Raw genomic sequence first — 19,613 nt, 5'->3', positions numbered from 1 at the left:
TAAGGGCACTTCGGTCGCTATAAGAAAGCTATGCATAGGGTAGAAGTGTGTTACAACTTTGTGCCTGCAGGAAATTTATGTAACAGGCAGAAAGAGGCATCTGATCCCGTGAAGTATATATATTCTTGATAAGTATCACCAGTAAAGACGATATAGTCATGTCCGTTGGACTGTCTTTTCATATGAAACATTAAATATCAGATGGATAAAAATATTATTATTTTTTCGACAGCACTTGTTATTGTTGCCCGCAGATCGAATGTCTTTCAGATTTGTGCCACGCCTATTTCCGCACCAATGAAAAATAGCAAGCGTAGTTGCGATTAGATAAAAATATATAATTTATTTAAGAAATTATTTTATAAGGCAAGAAAGTTGCTGCTGTCTGGTCTTAATTGGTAAGGTTGTCAAAAATTTGCTATATTTTGTATGGTATATATTTTTTTTAAATATTAATATCAATTTAATTATTTAAGGAATAATAATAATGTTAAATTTTTATCTTTCTAGTTTTTATACTTGCCCTATTATTGTTGATTAGTTTCCGTAAATTGAGTTAAAAAATCCATTTTGTATGTATATTTTTTATTATATTTTTAATTAAAGGCATCTAAGTTCTTATATCTATCTATTTCTATACATATCTCGAGTATTCTTATATCTTCGGCGAGTATTAATATTCTTAAGTACACATACATATATGAAAAAGACTTAATTTAACAATTACAGACAATTATTAAATCTGCTTCCGCTTTTCAATATTTCTCTTCAAGTACTTCCAGTCTCGAAAGTTGTATGTAAAAGTAATTTTTTTCTGTCGCGATTCATGAGAACACGAGCTAGCATATATTTCTCTTTTACGAGCGAAAACAATTCCTGTTGAAAGTATTCATGTTGATCCTCCTTGCAATTGTAATACCGTCGAATTTGGTTATCCCTGCGCTGGAACTCAAGCCATAAGATCTTTAGACCTTGAAACTTATTTTTAATGAACGTTATCGTCTTGCGATCGGTCGGTGATTTTTTATAGTTCTTAATCGCATGAAAGATGAAATTTGCATTTATTTTTTGCTGTAGCGCCAAATGGTTAAGCGACAAGAGATTGCAGGAAGGACATCCAAGCTCCTTAAATGGTTGATCAGGTTTCAACATTGAGGATACCACGTTCGTCATTATTGGCGATTTTTACTCTATTCTACTCTGTCTTTGCTCAAACTTAATACTAAATTATTTACCAGCGCTGGTTGTGTATTTATACAGCATACAGTATATATAATCAACATTTTTTTTTTGGAATTTCCCTTCAGTCTGATTGCTCGATACGTAAAATCCAAGTTGATGAAGTTCAATGTGAATACATAGTATTATCAGTTTGACTGCTTCGAATGAACATACATGCGCCTGAGGTACAAATTTGTGTTGATTTGAAAAAGCCGCAGTGGGTAAATTAATTGTATTACGAGTATTTGTAAACTAATCACCTTTAAATTAAATACGAAAATAAGTTATTTGGTGACACGATTTGTCTTTCTCCCCTAATTCTCTATTTGTAGCATTTACGATTTTGCAATTCGAACAAACAAACAGAAAATGGCTCCGAGACTCCGTAAATAACAAGTGCACCGGTGATTTCATGAAATTGGGTCTTCAAGAATGCACTATTTCTATATTTCTATATTTCACTATATTTTTTTCTTATTCTTTTTTTCTTACTCCTTGCTATGTATATTTAATAAACCAAAAGCCAATATTTTTGTGGGAGACCGTAAAAGTTGCGATATCCGTTAGTGAATACTATATTAGTTTTATAGGATTAATGGAAAAGAATAGTACAACTTCTGTCAATAGAAGCTGTCGCATTCTTTCGATGTGTTATCGTATCTATAAGTAAGGCGTGGAAAAGTGTTATTAGGTATTGTCTAATGCAAATTTAGCATGATTTGTGACAGTGGAAAATAGGTTGCATACTTTTCTGCTTGTTAAGAAAAGAAACTGCTCTCCATACGGCTAAAGAGGGATATAGCTTGGTACCCACAGGACTTGTATTACGTATAAGGCAAAAAAAAAGCATCTTTAACTCCATAAACTCCATGTTAACAGCCGTTCGATAGAGCACCTTGGTTAAGAGGTAGTGACGTCACGACGCTTATTGCCATTTAATATCAAAAGAAGGGAGATATGGACATGTATTCGAGTTTGCTTGACCATGAGATACCCACGCTCGTTTTCAATAAAAGCAAATACGATCGAAAAAATGCAGAAATATACCCAATTTATATTTGGTATTTCGATATACTATTATTAAAAATAAATATCTTTAAGTAATAAATATATAGATTTTTAACCAAAACTCTGATTTGCATCTATCTCTATCTCTATGCGTCGCGTCTGTTGACGCTGATCACGAATACAAAGACTTCATGGGGTCAGGATGCTTTTTTCTGCATTTTAGTTACACATCCTGTTGGGTACATTGACGGATATAAACATTAATTTATATTTGGGTAATATTTATTAATTATTATTAGTATTTATTTATTTATTTTAAATTTTAAAAAATAATAAATAATTCTGCTTGACGGATTTCGTTACAACAGACGACTGCAGCTGCTTCTTTCTACTTTTGAAGACTGAGGATCTACTTCTACTTCTCACGAGTGGTGCTGCCAATTGAGCTATTTTCAACCAGATTTGGCTATTTTACAAGACCTAAAAATGGAAACCATTCGATTTAGCAGGAGCCTGTTATTTTAGCTATTTCACAAAAATAATGTACTATTTTAAATAATTTGTATTATTTGATGGCATTTATTTATATAAAGTCGACTAAAAAACAGTCGACCTTATAATTTAATGCTCTAAAAATTTTCGGAAATCCTCATTGAGTGTAGCTATCGATGCAAACACACTACGTCTACCGCCCAGCGTGACCGATTTGTAAATTATAAATTCTAAAATATTATTTTCCCTTTGTAGTTTTAGGATACTTTCAACATAGTTTCACGATCTCATTCAAATTGACTGATTTTTGTGGTGCGTTTGTTTGTACGGTGATCGTTGATTGTGAGGTTGAAATTAGCAATTTTAGGCAAATCGCTTAATGAGGAAATACCGCAAAATAATTAAGAAATAATGAACATACCTACAATAATTTATTATTAAATATTAACGGCTATTTTAATTTTCTATTTTTTAAGAAATCTAGCTATATTTGGCTATTTTTATACCCGCTACCCATAGGGTAGAAGGGTATTATAACTTTGTGCCGGCAGGAAATGTATGTAACAGGCAGAAGGAGGCATCTCTGACCCTATAAAGTATATATATTCTTGATCAGCGTCAACAGCCGAGACGATATAGCCATGTCCGTCTGTCCGTCTGTGTGTCTGTCCGTCTGTCCGTATGAACACCTAGATCTCAGAGACTATAAAAGATAGAGCTATAATTTTTTTTCGACAGCATTTGTTATGTTTGCACGCAGATCAAGTTTGTTTCAAATTTTTGCCACGCCCACTTCCGCCCCCGCAAATCAAAAAAATCGAATAACAAGCGTAATTTTAAAGCTAACAAGTAAGAAAGCTACAGTCGAGTGTACTCGACTGTGAGATACCCGCTACCCATTTTGAATAAAAGAAATGAATTTTTCGGTATTATTCTCAAAATATACCAAATATACTGCAAAAATACTAAAAATACCAAATGGTATATGTGGTATATCGATATAGTACCGCATTTAAAATATACCATAGATAGCTCAATATACCAGATTGTCAGCCAAAGCAACTAAGACCCTAGTAAGTGGGCGTTTTGCCTATATAAAAGTATTTCTTTAATAACTTCGACAATTTTATCTGATCGCAACCAAATTTTTAGGAATCATAACTACTATAGTAATTATTGTATGTATGTTGTCCCATACCCAAAAACAAAACAAAATAACAGCGACAGTGAAAGACGAAGGCAACAATAGATGAGAAAGAGAAGGATTAGGTTGTGTTGAGGAGAGTGTGGGAGTTTTGTATTGTGATAGAAGTGTGTACGAGACAAGAGAGAAAGAGAGAGAGACAGAGCGACAGAGAGAAAGTAACGGAGAGACTTAGAAACGAGAAATGCATTTCGTTTACCTTGGAAACATAAACGATTCTGATACAGGGCAAATATATCGCTCGGCTTGTAGCACGGTTCATAGACGAGCTCATCGATGTTATCGACTCTATCGAATTTATCGATATTAACGATATCAATGCCACTATCAGGTATGCTTGCAGCAGACACTTGGCAATGATTTTGCCTATGGTAGGGTATCACAAACAGGTTCTGATCCATTTCTCGGCACTCCCGATGCAGGGGTTCTATAGTTGTTCTTCTAGTTCTTTTACTTGTGGTTGTTGTTCTTGTTCTTTCTTACTTGTTTTTGTTTGGCCTTCCCTGCTATAAATGACCACCACGAGTTGGTGATCAGTCGTGTGACACAATTGATGTTACGGATAGCTTTGTGTCTGTCGACTTGCCAATGTGAGTCGGGTATTGGCTTAGAGGATCAAGTCGATTACGCAAAATGCAATTTGAGTGGTTGAAGTGCACTGATACGCAATATGTTGGCAGAAATGAGATCATCAACCAAGACAGCAATAACAACATCAATTGCTACATATTTGCAGCACACTAGCAACAAGAAAATTAAACACGCAGCAGCTGCAGATGCAACATATGTAAATAAATCATATATAAATATATATATGTATGTATAATGTAATAGAGAGAACGAAATCCACACAGATGGGAATGAGTACGATAGGATAAATAATTATTCATTACTTGATGATTTTTCAGCAATTTCGACGTGTTTTTTCCTGTTTCAACATATGTTAAAAAAAAGTGTATTGCAAAATTAAAGAATTAATTAAACATTAAATCACATATATGTATGTCAGTGATATTTGATTTAAGTTTGTGGGTATTAAGAGATAAGAGAGTACCTTAGTCAATTTCAGTTTATTCTGTTTTAATTGAATTGTGACCTGGTGTGGCATCACATTCACTGTTCCTGCTGGTGAGATTGTGTGAACTGTTAACATAATTGCAATCTCTTGGCGGTCAACATGTATTCGTTCACACAATATGTGACATACACTACCACAGTCTTACTTGACTGCTGATGATCTTAATCAGTTGGTTCCCCTGGGGCATGTGGTCTCCCTACTACGCATTGTGCTCAAAAGAGGTGTATGGTGATGGCGGATATATGACTTTACAGTTCCAGTGCCGCAGCTTTGAAACAGCTTCGCGATTGGGATCGAGAACGGGAAGGGAAAGCCCAATAGGTGCAGCAACGGGAACGGGAACAGGAACAGGAACGGGCGCAAACCTTTCGTATTGTGGCACAACTATCGCAATTTACGATCAGTTCAATTAGGTAGCCCATTGTCCACGATGTTTATGCAATGCTTCTTGATTTTATATCAACATCAGGCATGTGTAACTCTGCCGCTTTGGTCTTTCTTTATGGCCTTTGGATGGGTATGTGACTTTCGCATTGCAATCATGTTATCTTCCTTCGTCTTCTGCTGCTGTACCTTGCAAATATGAGATTACCAAAAACGTGATGACAACAAATTGCTATCCTTAAAAAGCAAACAGATTTCATAGTTCCCAATCCTCTACTTCTCTTAAGAAGAGACTATATCCTTATGAAATTCCCAAAATGGTTCCATTGAGTCACCACTATCTAATCAATTTGGATACATTTATGTTTCACACGATTGCCAAAAGTACAAAAATCAGCAATGCACTCCACGTTGCCTTTAAGCCTGACTTGTTCTAGCCTTATCTGTGGATCCCACAAGGTTAGGTTGACTTTCGTTTTTCAGACTTCCCAATTCCGCAGCAAGATTGTGTGCAGATGATCCGTTGATGCGATGTACCGATAAGGCAATTTACCGGCCTGCCTTCTGTGTTACCCAGAATGTGTGTTACCGTGCCTCAGTGGTGTCCGCGCCAATCCCAGGCTGATTGCACATCCAAATCCCAGTCCGCTGAATCTGGCACAAACAGTAACAATTACCAATTGTTTATTTGTTTTTACAACGAGTTGTTGTCGTTGGTGGCCCCTCTGCTTGTGTGCTGGAAACTGCAGCTTGTTGATCGTTTAGTGGCTGGCTGGTTTACAGCTTCGATGGCTTGGTGTGTCGGTGGCACGTTGGGTTTGTATGTCGATGGCGCTGCGAATTCATCAATTGCTCGTTATCTTGATCGAAAAGAGTTGCAAATTCGCCACCACATTCTGGCCTTCAATTTGTTTTTGCTCATAGTGAAACTTTCTTTTGACTATATTTTGTTCTCTTTCATGCATTTTTTTAATTAATGGCGAATAAAGACAATACAGTGGCAATCCAATAAAGGTTGAAAGTGTTTTAGAAATTTCAATTTATTACAAATCGATATGCGTAAATATCGCAGCCTGATAATTATAAATACAATATACATTGTTAAGGCCACGTTGAACTATTTTCCTCAACTGAAACTAAATTTCAACTTGAAAATGATTCGCTTGAAGCCCAATTTCGATTTCCATTTAACTGCAATAGTTGCGGAACTTACATCTGTTTAAGTGCATTGTGATTCCAGCAGTCGTAAATCTAAACCAGAAACAATTCTGGAGACCAGCCCAAATTCCTATTGCAGTGAGTGTTCGTTCGACAAAAAGTATGTCAGCAACATTTGAGGCTTTTCTGATGCTAGTGCAGTTAAAGTGGCACGTAATTGTTGTTGTCGTTGCACGTCTCTTGTAGCTTGTACTTTGTTACTTGCTACATGTTGAATACCCCAAGACACATTAAAGTTGTCGTCGTCAATTAGTTGAAAGGCTGTACAAATTTATGTTATCAGCCCACAATCGTAATATGCTCAAAGAGTCCGAATAACAAAAAACTAAAAAGTTAAAACAACAAAAGAATCGTATAGCTTTTCCCTTAAACTCATTATAAGAAGCATGTATATGTGATTACAAATGTTTGGTTCTTTAGTATATACAAACATTGATATGTATATACATATTATTTTGTAATACACATATATTATAAAAATACACTTTTTATTCTGGTTTTCTGTTATTCATTTTACTTTGACAACAATAAAACTAATTCAGTGTTTACTATGGGAGATGTAATATCAAATAACTTTTTGGCCAGCCATCGCAACACCGGCTCGTTGGTCTAGGGGTATGATTTCCGCTTAGGGTGCGGGAGGTCCCGGGTTCAAATCCCGGACGAGCCCAAGTGTCAATCTATTTTTTATAAACATTTTGTGAATTTTAAATTAAAAAATAATGGTTTTTAATTTTTAAAATAGAAATCGCTGTTGGGCTCGTCCGGGATTTGAACCCGGGACCTCCCGCACCCTAAGCGGAAACCATACCCCTAGACCAACGAGCCGATATGTTTCGGTTAACTTTACATTAAAAATTGGGCAAATTAATTTAAATCTCTTCCTTAAAATATACATTTTTTAAATTTGTTATATATGATTTTACATAGTAGCAGTAATAAAACTCAAACGTCATTTTCATTTTATGAAAAAAACGGTATTTTAGTGTCTTTGCCTTAAATAGCAAAGTTGTCGCCATCCATCCAATTGGCTCGTTGGTCTAGGGGTATGATTTCCGCTTAGGGTGCGGGAGGTCCCGGGTTCAAATCCCGGACGAGCCCAAGTAAAAAAGCTTTTTTTAATTGTGTAAATCAAACTATAGACATTGATTTATAATTTTTTTTATTATTTAATTTTGTTTCACAAATAACGACTTAATTTTAAATAATATTAAATGTATTGTATTTGCCACTAATATGGTAAGATTAAAATTCCATCAGAAGTAAAATATTTCATTAATACCAATGGTTAACAAAACAAATATGTATATATAGTATGTGTATTTAGAGTTCTACAATTACATATTTATATATACACATACGCAAAGATATGCATGCTGCAAAACAATTTAGATATAGTATTAAGGACATAAACACAACAAGTTACATGCAATGCCTTCGATGCATAAATACAATAGTTGAGCAATTAGGTTGTATAGTACGTATTAGTTATTGCTCTTCGATTTGATTTGATTTCAATTCATCTAAACACTATATAAATAAATGACACATTTTATGGACATAGAAAATTCTGGTAAACGTTACAGATACAATAATAGAAAAGCTGTTGATAAATACATATGTAAATTTAATGCTTTTTTGCCAAAAGAAAAACTATTTTGTCTAATAACAGATACACGTACTGTTATTATTGTGAGTTGTGTTATTGTTGCTGTTGTCATTAGTCATTCCATTGCTCAACGTCCCTTCCTCTATGTATCGGAAGGGGGTGAACAGTCGTTGTTAGCGTTTAACTCAATCTTTTGCTGTGTAAAGTTTACAAGAAGCTTTGCTGCTCCGCTGCTGTTGTTGTCAACATCACCAACATCATCTTTGTTAATTTATAAAATGATTTTCGCATATTTACATGTAAGTGTGTATTCTCGTTTGATTTTTGCATTTGGTTTAGTTAATTATATGTTAAATAATTAAAGTTATTTATTTATTTATTATTAGCACTAATTATTCTTTGGTTGTTCCACTGGTTCTGTTGTTGTTGTTCGCTCTTGGTTATTTGTTTTATTCTTGTCGTTATTTCATTGCATTGATCATTGTGCTTTTTCTTGTTTTATTGCATTGCCTGCGTGTTGCTGTTGTTGAATATTAATAACGGCATCTGTCTTATAGATTCGATTGTGACTGGGTCCCTTTTGGACGGGGCTCTGTACTATTATTGTTGCTGTTCTTCGTATCTCTGCATTTGATGGTGATGTTGATGACGACGATGATGATGCTGGTGATGGTGATGACAATGATGCTGGTGATGTTCTCGCAGTGGATTTTCTTAAATTCTTTCCAAACGTCGAGTTGCTTTTCAAACCTTCAATAAAACGTAAAAAGACATTAAGATTTAGCACTGTGCATTTCTGGATATTGGTTAACTGTTATATTCTAAAACGAATATTGTGTTATTTTTGTGGAAGCCAACAGGTGAGTACTTAATACTAACAGAAATGTGCTTACGTATATTTAGTATGTATGTATGTTGTCCCATACCCAAAAACAAAAACAAAATAACAGCGACAGTGAAAGACGAAGGCAACAATAGATGAGAAAGAGAAGGATTAGGTTGTGTTGAGGAGAGTGTGGGAGTTTTGTATTGTGATAGAAGTGTGTACGAGAGCAAGAGAGAAAGAGAGAGAGAGAGAGCGACAAGAGAGAAAGTAACGGAGAGACTTAGAAACGAGAAATGCATTTCGTTTACCTTGGAAACATAAACGATTCTGATACAGGGCAAATATATCGCTCGGCTTGTAGCACGGTTCATAGACGAGCTCATCGATGTTATCGACTCTATCGAATTTATCGATATTAACGATATCAATGCCACTATCAGGTATGCTTGCAGCAGACACTTGGCAATGATTTTGCCTATGGTAGGGTATCACAAACAGGTTCTGATCCAATTTCTCGGGCACTCCCGATGCAGGGGGTTCTATAGTTGTTCTTCTTGTTCTTTTACTTGTGGTTGTTGTTCTTGTTCTTGTTGTTGTTGTTGTGTTTGTACGAGTATCAACCATTATTTGTGGTGCACACTGAACAGGCTTTGTTTGTGATCGAAATTTTGATATTCGATTGTTTTGATTGTTGTGTGTGGTGTTGTGGAAGATGGTAATAAAGTTCAGTTAGTTGCTTGTTTGTCCTTTCTCTAATATTAGGGTTAGTCACAGGTATTGGTTTTTTCTACCAATAGGTAGAAATCACTTAAGCATAATCACACTTCACAAATCGAACTAGCATAATCAGAAGAATGCTCACCTCGCTATCTTCACATGAAGCATCGTCTTTGGAGCCAGCTGTTAGGCCTTGGACGAAATGCACATCGCTGCTAGGATCGTCAGAAGCCAGATGGGCGCGAAATTGTTGATTTCTGCGATATGGAATTAATGACGGTTAGTTTCTGTTTCTCTGATCAGATCTGTCCGATTGAAACTTACCTGAGCTCCAGCTGTTGCATTTGCTGAAAGTGCCTTAACTTCCCGTTAGCCAGATGCAGCTTCTCCTCCAATGCTGCGTTTTCCACACACTTGATGGAATATTTTTCAGAAAAGGACAGTATCTCCAGACGTAACTCGTCGAGCTCCTCTCTGATTGTTGTTTAGTGTTCAGAATAAAATGGAAGTTAGGGGTATTTCATTGCGATAAAAACGACTTACTCTTTTAGCTTGGCGCCATCTCCTCGCATGTGCTCACCCCGTTGCACCTGATGCAAAAACTCAGACTTGAAGCGTGAAACCTCTCGTTGCACCTCACTCTCATGCGCCTTACGCATGGCGTCCAAAGCGGCCAGTGTTGCCTAACGAATTATAATCATTAAGATGTGAGATTTAAAGAATTTGAATGGAAAATTTAAAGACAGTTATCAAAAATATCAATAGGTATAGAAACAGGAGCGGGAATTGTTTTCAGCAACGCCTAAATGATTCGATTAAATATATATCCTGCTCTATAAACTGGATTAGTAGTATTTATATTTGACATATTGATACCCAAAGTAAGGCACCAATATGTCAAAGGAGTCTTATAATTAAATCATTTAGAAAGTATTGATGGCAAGAGAGTAACATAAACCTGTGTCTCCTCAGCCAGAGCTGTTTCCTTTTCAGCTAGCAATCGATCAATTTCTATCTTGTGCTTCTCCTCCATATCGCATATTAGTCGGCGATGTGATGATTCCATGGCACTGAGACCCTTTTCGCAGAGTGTCTAAAATGAAAGTGTCTCTCGTTAATATCGGAGGGATACCAACAAGGGGACCCTATTTACCCTCAGCTGCTCAATCTCAGTCTGGTAGCGCTTACGGAAACTCTGATCCTCTGAAACATTGTCATGCTCATGACGGTATACCTGGCGGAGACACTCAAGTTGCTTGCCGTGCTCCCTTTCCAGAAGATCAAGACGCTTCTCAAGTCGTTTGCAGCGCTCCTGCTGCCGACCCAGTTCATCGCTGAGCTCATTGCGCTGTTGCAGCAAAACTTGCTGCTCGTTCTCCTGGCTGGCACATTTCTCCAATGAGATCGCTAGTTCTCCCTCGCGCTGTTCCAGCAGCTGCTCACTACGCTGTAAATCTGTTTCAGTTTGTTGATGAAGCGTCGTCAGCTTCTCAATGCGCTGATGAAGTTCGCTGCACTTGTGGCACGCTTCCTGCAAGCAGGAGAGTTCCATCTGCTCGGTGACCAGCACACAGGTCTCGACCAGAGCTCGTTCCAACTGCCTGAGTCCATCCTTGCGTTCATTTAGCGGTGATACGGATCGACGGCTGCGCTGACCAACACGCAGCTGTTGCAGCTGGTTGAGACTTTGCTCCAGACGCTCCTTGGTGTTCAGCAGTACATGCTCCAGACTGTGCAGGCGTTGCAATAGATGCGCATTCAAGGGTGATGATTGACTACTTGAGTCACCGCTGGATTCAGTGGTGCTTGCCGTGCTGCAATCGCCGGACTTATGCTCAACAGTTTCCCTTTGCAGCTCACTTAATTTCAGTTCCAATTGTTCCTTGCCTTTAAGAGAGAGGGACCGTCTTCGTTCGGACTTGGCTAGTTTCTGCTTCAAGGCACGTACTTGTCTTTCTGATGTACTGTACTTGATGGTCAGATCCTGAATGCGTGCTGCCATCAGCTGCAGCTGGGCGCCGTCTTCCATCTGACAGCGTTCTAGCTTTTGTTGCAGTGCTGTCTGGATCAGTTCCAGAGCATCGTACTGGTTCTGTGACTGTTTGAGTTCTCGCTTCATGGCTCGAATCTCATTGACTGCCTTTTCGAATCGAGTACGCAACTCATTGTACTCCTCGGCAAGGGAATCTCTCTGCAAGCAGTAGGGATCAATGTCGCTAATAGTCGTTAGATCGCTTAGAGAGTCCATGCGCTTCATCTTGTGACGCTGCAGATTGCTCAGACTGGCCACTTGGTTGTTGTCCACTTGGAAATCACGCAATCTTTTATATAAGCCTTCGTTCTCCTCAATCCCCTGGGCCAGACGATCCTCCAGCTGTTTGATCTTGCACTGGCTCTCTGTTAACTGCAGGCTTAGAGTGTGAACCAGCTCCGCAGCACTCTGTTTGGCACTGGTCAGTTCCCCATTCAATTGCTGCTGCTGCTCCTGCAGACGGGCCGTGAGTTCCTGCTCGGTACGTTGTAGTGTTGTAAGCAGCTCGGACATCCGTGCCTCTCTTATTTTGGCCTCGGTGCGAAGCGTCTCGCATTGTTGCTTTAGCTCACGCTCTGGTCGAATCTCCTCCGGCACGGCCATTAGGGACAGCTCATCACTTGTCACGCTATCCACGGTGCTGCGGCGTGAGCTTGGTGGTGAGCTTCGACTGCGCTTGTGGAGACTGGCCAGGCTCCGGTTTCGCAGACAGCTCCGTAAAACGGGAGGAGATGGAGACAGCGGAGAGCCCCAGTCTAAGCTATCACGTCGACCGCCTTCTGATGCAGTACGATACTCCTCGTCCGAGGAGAAATGTGGTCCATTTGCCGGTGTACACGGTGTTCCTGGTGTTCCAGGTGTAGCTGGACTTGAGCTGAGCGGATGTGTTGAATGTTGTTGCAACTGCGCTTTGATAAAATCTTGCTCAATGTCGCTGGACTTCATTATGGCTGCTGATGATGTCGCTATTGGTGTCGTCGTTGATGTCTCTAGTTGCTGTGTCAGACCTGCCGCACTCCGCAGGATCGCTAGCCAACTATTACGTGAACTGGGCGACAAGCTGGCCAGGAACAGGCGCTGCTTGTCCCAAGTGATCAGCTGAAAGGCATGCTGCTTACTGGCACTAGGTTCCTCAACTACAGTTGATAGGCTGTTGACGTCCAGGACACCATCGAGAACTCCGCGTTCTTCGCAAAGCGGATCGCGATAATAGAAGAGTGCTGCTCCACTCAAGGTGAACCAATGCTTGCTCCATTCGCCTGTTCGGTTATCCAGCTTCATTAACCAGCCCTTTTTGGCATTTAGCGATTCCTCAACACTTTTACCCAACGTCTTATTAGCTGATGCTGCATTCTTGTTGCTGTTGTTGCTTAACTTGCTAACCGATCTCAGCTCATCCGATTTGGACATGTAGTTGGCGCACAGTTCATCCAGATTACAGCCACCATCTGGATCGCCACGTTCATGCTGATAATGCTTGGCAGGCTTCAGTTGTAACTGCAGTTCTAATCGACCAGATGACTTGTTGCTCTTTGAGTTATCTTCTTTTAACAGCTTCAGTGAGTGTTGTTGCTGCTGTTGTTGTTGTTGCTGCTGGGAGACGAGTACCGTGGGTATCTTCTTGACTACTGCTGACACAATTGCTGGAGTCGAGTTAGCGGCTAGTGGTAGTGACTTTGGCCTTAAATTAACAATTGTCTGTGGCTCACTGCCAACGTTAAGAGATTTGCCCGAGGACATCACCTGGAAATCGGTCTCGTCGCAAGATGTATGGTATTGGTAATGATGTTGATGTTGATTATTCAACGCATTGTTCACAGCCATTGTGGACCAGCGTTTGCTTTGCTGTTGACTTAGGTTCGTTATTGTGTTGGCTATATCCTTGATTGACTTTTCATCCCGCCGTATATCCTCGATCAACAAACAACCTGCAAAATGGGAAATTTAATAAGTTTCAAATTAAATACTAGTTGTTTGTTTGTTATGCATATCGTTTTAAAGTTATCTTCAACTATAAAAATGTAACGATTAAGGGTTTTTCAAATAATCATTAATTTTGAAATTTTACGAATGTTATGGCTTTCTTTGCAATGTTTTCCAGAATAGCTATTATTTTTGTAGGTTAATTCGATGTCAATAATTTCGTAGCTTAACAGTATAAAGAACTTATTTCACTCTCACGAAAGAGGTCCCAACAACAATAAGTTAACATCCATTATTTCCTTTAGCGGACCCTGTCGATTGGAATAGGTCCCATCCCTAACGATTTTTATGGCAACCATAAATCCATAAAACGCAGTACTGTTAAGTTATTCGTGGGCAAATATAATAAAACGATGAAAACAAGTTGAATGGTAAGAGGATCTTCCTCAGGAGATGTGCGATAAGGCGAACAAGTTTGCTCATCTAGTCTGTCAGGAGATTGAGTCGATAAGTAGCTGAAGGGAGAGCACCTGAGCAGGTGAGGGACCGAAATGGAGACATAATTTTATTAACACTCAAGTAAGCTGAGGATCCATGGGAAGGAGTTGTCCCATAAATATGTATGATTACAAAATATATATTTAGACAAAGCTGTTCTTGTCCTCTGGGCAGACCTGTTTAGGTTTATTATGATTATGATTCGAATTTCCGACAGACCATTAAAATCATTGTGAGTCTGCGTGTCTGACCAGAGTTTGACTTCGAGTTTGATTTTGAGTGCGATACAATTCGGTCAGTCGAACAGGTTGCACTCATAGCGAGCAACACGACGAAAACAGCAACGCAGCGTGCAAGCTTAATTTTTAGACTTTTCGGCCAATCGAACTCCCTACATTTATCTCGATTAGTTGGGCAAGAACCATAAGAGGAAGCATAACTAATGGAGCATCTGGCTTGTTGGCTGGCTGGTTGTGTGAACTCCTTTGATCATGCTTCCTCTGACTGACTGAGTGACTGACTCACCTAGCAGGTTCAAGGTTACTGTGCTAAATGCTGAGCTCTATACCTTTAATTGGCCGACTTGTTGGTCCCCAGTCGCTCGCTTAAATAACACGACACGACAGGGCAGGGACAGGGACACAGACAGAGACTGGCAGGAGTTGAAAACTGGGGCTGGTAAGGGGACCACGACGCCATCACTGATTATACTCAGCCCGAAAAGCTATGAGTATGTTCAGTATGTCTGCAATGGAATTTATAATGCTTATGATATTATACACACTGGCATTCAGGCAGGCTAGGATGGAAGACGGAGGAGAGACACTGCTTCGACGATTTACTGTCAAGTTAAAGCCGAAGCTATTTTACTCTCACCATTGCATTGAAAAGTGTACTCAAGATTGATTTGAATTCTTTAATTGCAGTGAGCATGATTGGCGGATGTGTGGCTAACGCTTCACAATCGAATGATATTATTTTCAATGATTTGATACCAGCATTTAATTTGGAGGAAATGAGCTTATGATTGATTGAGTGGACTCCGTAAATATTGCAAATCGTTAAAAGACGCGTCCGTTCTCTTTCTCCTGATGTTTTTTAATTAAACATATTTGATTAATTATATCGGCCATTACGCCAAACTAAGGAGCCCACTTAATCATGGCCAAGTGCTTCCTGTAACTTACAAAACAACTCCGCCTTTTCATAATAAATAAATAAAACCATTTGCCATGTTCTAAGCTAGCATCTTTTGAGGCAATGAAACGAAATGAAAGCGAAAATTGCTTTTGCAAAGAATCTAACCCATGCCACTTACATCTATACTACAAACTCCATACTCCATGCTTCATTCTCCATTCTCCATTCTCCTCACCTTGGGCAGCTCTCACATGATGACTTTGAATAATTTCTAACTGACTGGATCGATGCATAAATTGAGCGCCAGAGCTTCTTGGGCAGGAACGGAGTCCTTGCACTTATGAATATTTATTGCTTGCTGCGATGCCAAGCCGGCAACTCTTTTGAGTCTCTGGGGTCTCTCGTAAATTATAAAAAGCGTGTCTTTGGTCATAGTATTCGCCATCTTTGTACTCTTTGTCTTAATTCAGATATTGAACTATCGATGACAGTTTCTATTGGCAGTGTAATCCAAAAGATGATGCATTTATCTTCTCAATGTACGTTTTGATTTAGCAAAGGTTTCTTAAAATTTCCAGTTTCAGAATGATCATTCATTCTATGGTATTCAAATCATCCGACTTTTGAGAGCAATCAACATTCGAAAAACCCTTTCTCTGTCGCTCTACCCCCTCAATTAAGGTTTGCAGCACGCCAAGATATATTAGCACTGTAATTATTCACTTTGTGGCAACTGTTGTGAATCTCGCCCATTACAACTTCCAACTGGCCACATGCATCCCGGTCTATGGAAATGTATAGGATGGCGGACTATCCAGAAATGCCAGCTTCAGCGAGAAACATACAGACATTTATACAAATATATGTTTTTATGTGTATTTCGAGAGTATGTATATCAGTTTCAGTAAGGGCCGCCTAAGACAGCCGCAAGGCCCGAGAACATTAGGTGAAGACAGTTTACAATCTTTGTCGTTGTGCATTTTCAAAGTGCTCTTTCATCGCGAACGTAGCCAGAAAGCTTCTGTCTAGGTCAATAAATTGCCTCATTTGCTGGGCAATTTGGCTCTCTGATGGAAAATAATAAGTTTGTGTCAGCTGAACAATTCATAATACTGCTTTCAGTAGTAGTGAACGATAGAGCAGGTGAAAAGGGATTTGATAGTAATAATAAACTTAATATTTTTAATAGGAAACAAAATATAAATATAATTGTCTTTGAGTTATCAAAGAACACAATGAATGATGAAAAATATGAAGCAAACGATTTGAGGTTAAAAATTCCAATAAGCAAAATTCAGTTTGATTCTCGAATAATAACTTGTAAATAGATCGAGTTTAATTTGTAAATTTTCTTTTTTTAACGCATTAGCATTTCATGACATATTAAAAATGTAAAACTCGTATGAATCATATGACGCTATGCGTACGTATTTTTGGGGCATCAGAAGGTATGAGGATGTTTGGCGGATACACTATAATTTAAGCGTGAATATCATTTTTCCATGAACAAGTATCCTGCAGCAATGCATGTGAGAACATTCACAGTATCTGCAATTACGAGACTCCGTTCGGTCAGCGAGTCAGCTCTGAGGCAACCTGAGCTGAGCTGAGCTGAGACCCTTCTGAAACCCCTTTTGAGCCATTTGGGCATAAGCTATGAGGTAGAAGGAAGACTCGCAAATACTCGTAAGTGTGTGCATCTGTCTGTCCTTCTGTTGGATCTAAAGAAAATTTATGAAGCCTACCATTAAGTAGGGATCTGGGGAGAAGCTGGCCCTGCACGTTTGTGCCTATTATTGTTGTTGTTGTGGTAACTGTGCGAATTCAAGGTTAATTTTGTAGCTGCGGATTTAACTAGCTGCTCCGCATTGCCCTCTTTGCCAATCAGGAAAGCATCTACCGCCGCAACCGCCGCCCTTATGCCACCCAGCTGAGAATGTGTCTGGGCCCTTCTGGTTGATAATTTTGATTGCTTGAAGCCATAAATGATCATAAAAATTATAACAGTCGGTGCAAAGAGGCCAGCAAAATGTGAAGAAGGCAAAATACAACAACTAAATACTAAAACAGCCTGCGAAGGGTGGGGCTTAAGCAGAAAAGAGATGGGGGGGGAGAAAAATAAAATCACAATCATGATGCAGATTGTGCAAATATAGGCTTTGAGGCAAAAGTAAAAGTCGCTTTATCATCTTCTTAATACATGTTTATATGAACTCGTTGCTGTATTTTAGTTGGCCTCAATACAAAGAGGTCCTTGACTAACTGTTCCTTGATCACAACATATACATTATATATATTCCTTGTATACCCGCTACTCAAAGGGTAGATATTATCATTATTAAATCAGAAGGAAGTATTATATCTCCGACGCCATAAAGTTTATATATTTTTGATCAGCGTCAACAACTGAGGTTGTTGTTTTTTTTTCGATAGCACTTGTTATTTTTGCTCGCAAATGAAGTTTGTATTAGATTTTTAGCAGTGGAGTATTTATAGTGTTAAAGTATGTTGATATACCAAACAAGCCTTCGGTATATTTTTGTATTTTTCGGGTATAAAAGTAATGCTTTGATTTAAATAAAATAAACTACTGAATGAGTTTTAATTTCATCAAAATAGAGTTTCTTACCTCGATTTGTAATTTCGTTGCCTGCATTCCGATTGTTCTCGTCCTGTCCTCCGATGCTGCTAGATGATGATGTGACTTTTGCTTTTCTGGACGTTGACACTTGTTGCTCCTCATCATCATCACCATTGTCATTTTCGTCATCATCTTCATCTTCGTCCTCCCCAGTTTCAACACCATCATCTTCATCATCATTGGGTGTTGAGTTTCTTGAACTGGGACAATCAAGATTACCAATCAAACTTGACGCGGACTGTGAGGACGTTAGCGTATCCTTGTGATATGAACTATGGCGATTTCCCAACTTGATCGCCAAGTCTACATTGGCGGATTGGCGAAGACAATTGATCTGACCACCCGGCAATGTGGTACTCCGCTTGTGACGACCCTTCGACTTTGGAAACGCTGTCAATATATTGAGCCACCATTGCGATTCCTCTGAGCTGATGCCCTTCACATAAGTCACGCGCTCCGGTGCTGTTATGGCAATGGAGTTTGTGTGGCCGGTTACTTCCTCCGCGCTGCTTACTTCCATAACTTTGGTCATATCAATGCAAGCCTGTGGCACAGTCTCGGGCTACACACAAGATTTTGATTTAAAATGGTTCATATAAATAGTAAGTTTACTGTTTACTTACAAAGTCATCCACCGAGTAAGTGAGCTCTCCATCGTCATAAAGCACAAACCACCGTCTCTGCCAACGCTAAAATGGTGAATAAATGGATACAAATATTTGTTATTTCAAGATGGGAATTAATTAGATTATTACAATGTTCTAATGATTTTTATCAGTTATTATAATTATTAATTTTTATTATTATTATGGTAATATATTACCAAGTGATCTCTTACTCATAGCCAGAGCCAAACAAATATCCAGAGCCTCAGCCGTATCTATAACTTACATATGGTCTTGGTTGTAACGCCTCCATAGAGGAAATCAGCATTTATATTTCATTCATATGCCATCGGGTTTTTTTGCTGACGATCCCTCTCAAAATTGCGAGTCAATGCCTACGTTTATTTTAACACGACTTTGATTATTACTGTTGTCACGAAAGATTACAATAACAACAAAGACGGTGCATAGTCTACACCTAGGCGGAGAACCGTCTCTGCTCGGAGTGCAGAAAATTGTGGTGATGGTGATATTTATGCAAATTGCTAAAAGTCAACGCAAATTAAGCTAAAGATTCAAAAAGATGACATTGAAATGTTGCATCGTCTTTTAGTTCGTTCCTAAACTGTATTCCATATATAACTTGATTTTCCTGCCTCCCACATTAAAAGCACAACAAACCATTCAAATAAGTTCAAGTATATACATGTATTCGTGTGAATATGGGCGTGTCCGTGTGAGGTGTGTCGAGTGATTTATTTTTAAACAATTACTATTCACCAAGTTAGTGAGTATACATTGCTAGCCCATCGCCTAAAATATCAAATCAAAGAATATTTTTTTTAAATTTGTACTTGCTTTATGAGCACACGCCTCCTTTTCAGCGTAATATCCAAATATTATAATATTTATTTCCAAAGCATGGGAAGTTCATTGAGAACTAATACAGTCTGAGCAAACATATAATATTTAAAATAATTTCTAGAAATAATGCTCACTACATTTTTGAAAAAAATA

General features: G+C 38.6%; 2 protein-coding genes and 3 non-coding genes across 7 annotated transcripts in view; 2 read left to right on the top strand and 3 right to left on the bottom strand.

Annotated features, from left to right (window-relative positions):
• Positions 1–616: 616 nt before the first annotated feature.
• LOC133850815 (uncharacterized) lies at positions 617–1,388 on the bottom strand. Its single transcript, XM_062287024.1, has one exon. The coding sequence runs from the start codon at positions 1,171–1,173 to the stop codon at positions 769–771; it is 405 nt and encodes a 134-aa protein (XP_062143008.1). The 5' UTR covers positions 1,174–1,388; the 3' UTR covers positions 617–768.
• A 5,815-nt stretch (positions 1,389–7,203) lies between these two features.
• Positions 7,204–7,275, top strand: Trnap-agg (transfer RNA proline (anticodon AGG)). The gene has a single exon. It is a non-coding gene; the product is annotated as a tRNA-Pro (tRNA).
• Positions 7,276–7,361: 86 nt separating this feature from the next.
• Trnap-agg (transfer RNA proline (anticodon AGG)) lies at positions 7,362–7,433 on the bottom strand. The gene has a single exon. It is a non-coding gene; the product is annotated as a tRNA-Pro (tRNA).
• Positions 7,434–7,634: 201 nt separating this feature from the next.
• Trnap-agg (transfer RNA proline (anticodon AGG)) lies at positions 7,635–7,706 on the top strand. The gene has a single exon. It is a non-coding gene; the product is annotated as a tRNA-Pro (tRNA).
• Positions 7,707–7,795: 89 nt separating this feature from the next.
• LOC133836327 (protein outspread) overlaps positions 7,796–19,613 on the bottom strand; it is a 70,492-nt gene continuing 58,674 nt past the window's right edge. For 2 of the 3 annotated variants that reach the window (XM_062266751.1, XM_062266756.1), the window contains 9 exons: positions 18,615–18,680; positions 17,980–18,553; positions 10,911–13,717; positions 10,716–10,850; positions 10,301–10,440; positions 10,082–10,231; positions 9,903–10,014; positions 9,349–9,688; positions 7,796–8,964 (listed from right to left, as the gene is read on the bottom strand). In XM_062266751.1, coding sequence (XP_062122735.1) covers positions 8,693–8,964; positions 9,349–9,688; positions 9,903–10,014; positions 10,082–10,231; positions 10,301–10,440; positions 10,716–10,850; positions 10,911–13,717; positions 17,980–18,553; positions 18,615–18,680 — 4,596 coding nt within the window. In that variant the 3' untranslated portion in view covers positions 7,796–8,692. The remainder of the gene's footprint in view (positions 8,965–9,348; positions 9,689–9,902; positions 10,015–10,081; positions 10,232–10,300; positions 10,441–10,715; positions 10,851–10,910; positions 13,718–17,979; positions 18,554–18,614; positions 18,681–19,613) is intronic. The other variant, XM_062266763.1, reaches the window with a different exon arrangement.

The sequence above is a fragment of the Drosophila sulfurigaster genome, chromosome 2L (genome assembly GCF_023558435.1).
Source record: "Drosophila sulfurigaster albostrigata strain 15112-1811.04 chromosome 2L, ASM2355843v2, whole genome shotgun sequence".
Lineage (NCBI taxonomy): Eukaryota > Metazoa > Arthropoda > Insecta > Diptera > Drosophilidae > Drosophila > Drosophila sulfurigaster.
This window is presented reverse-complemented; position numbering and strand designations above follow the sequence as displayed.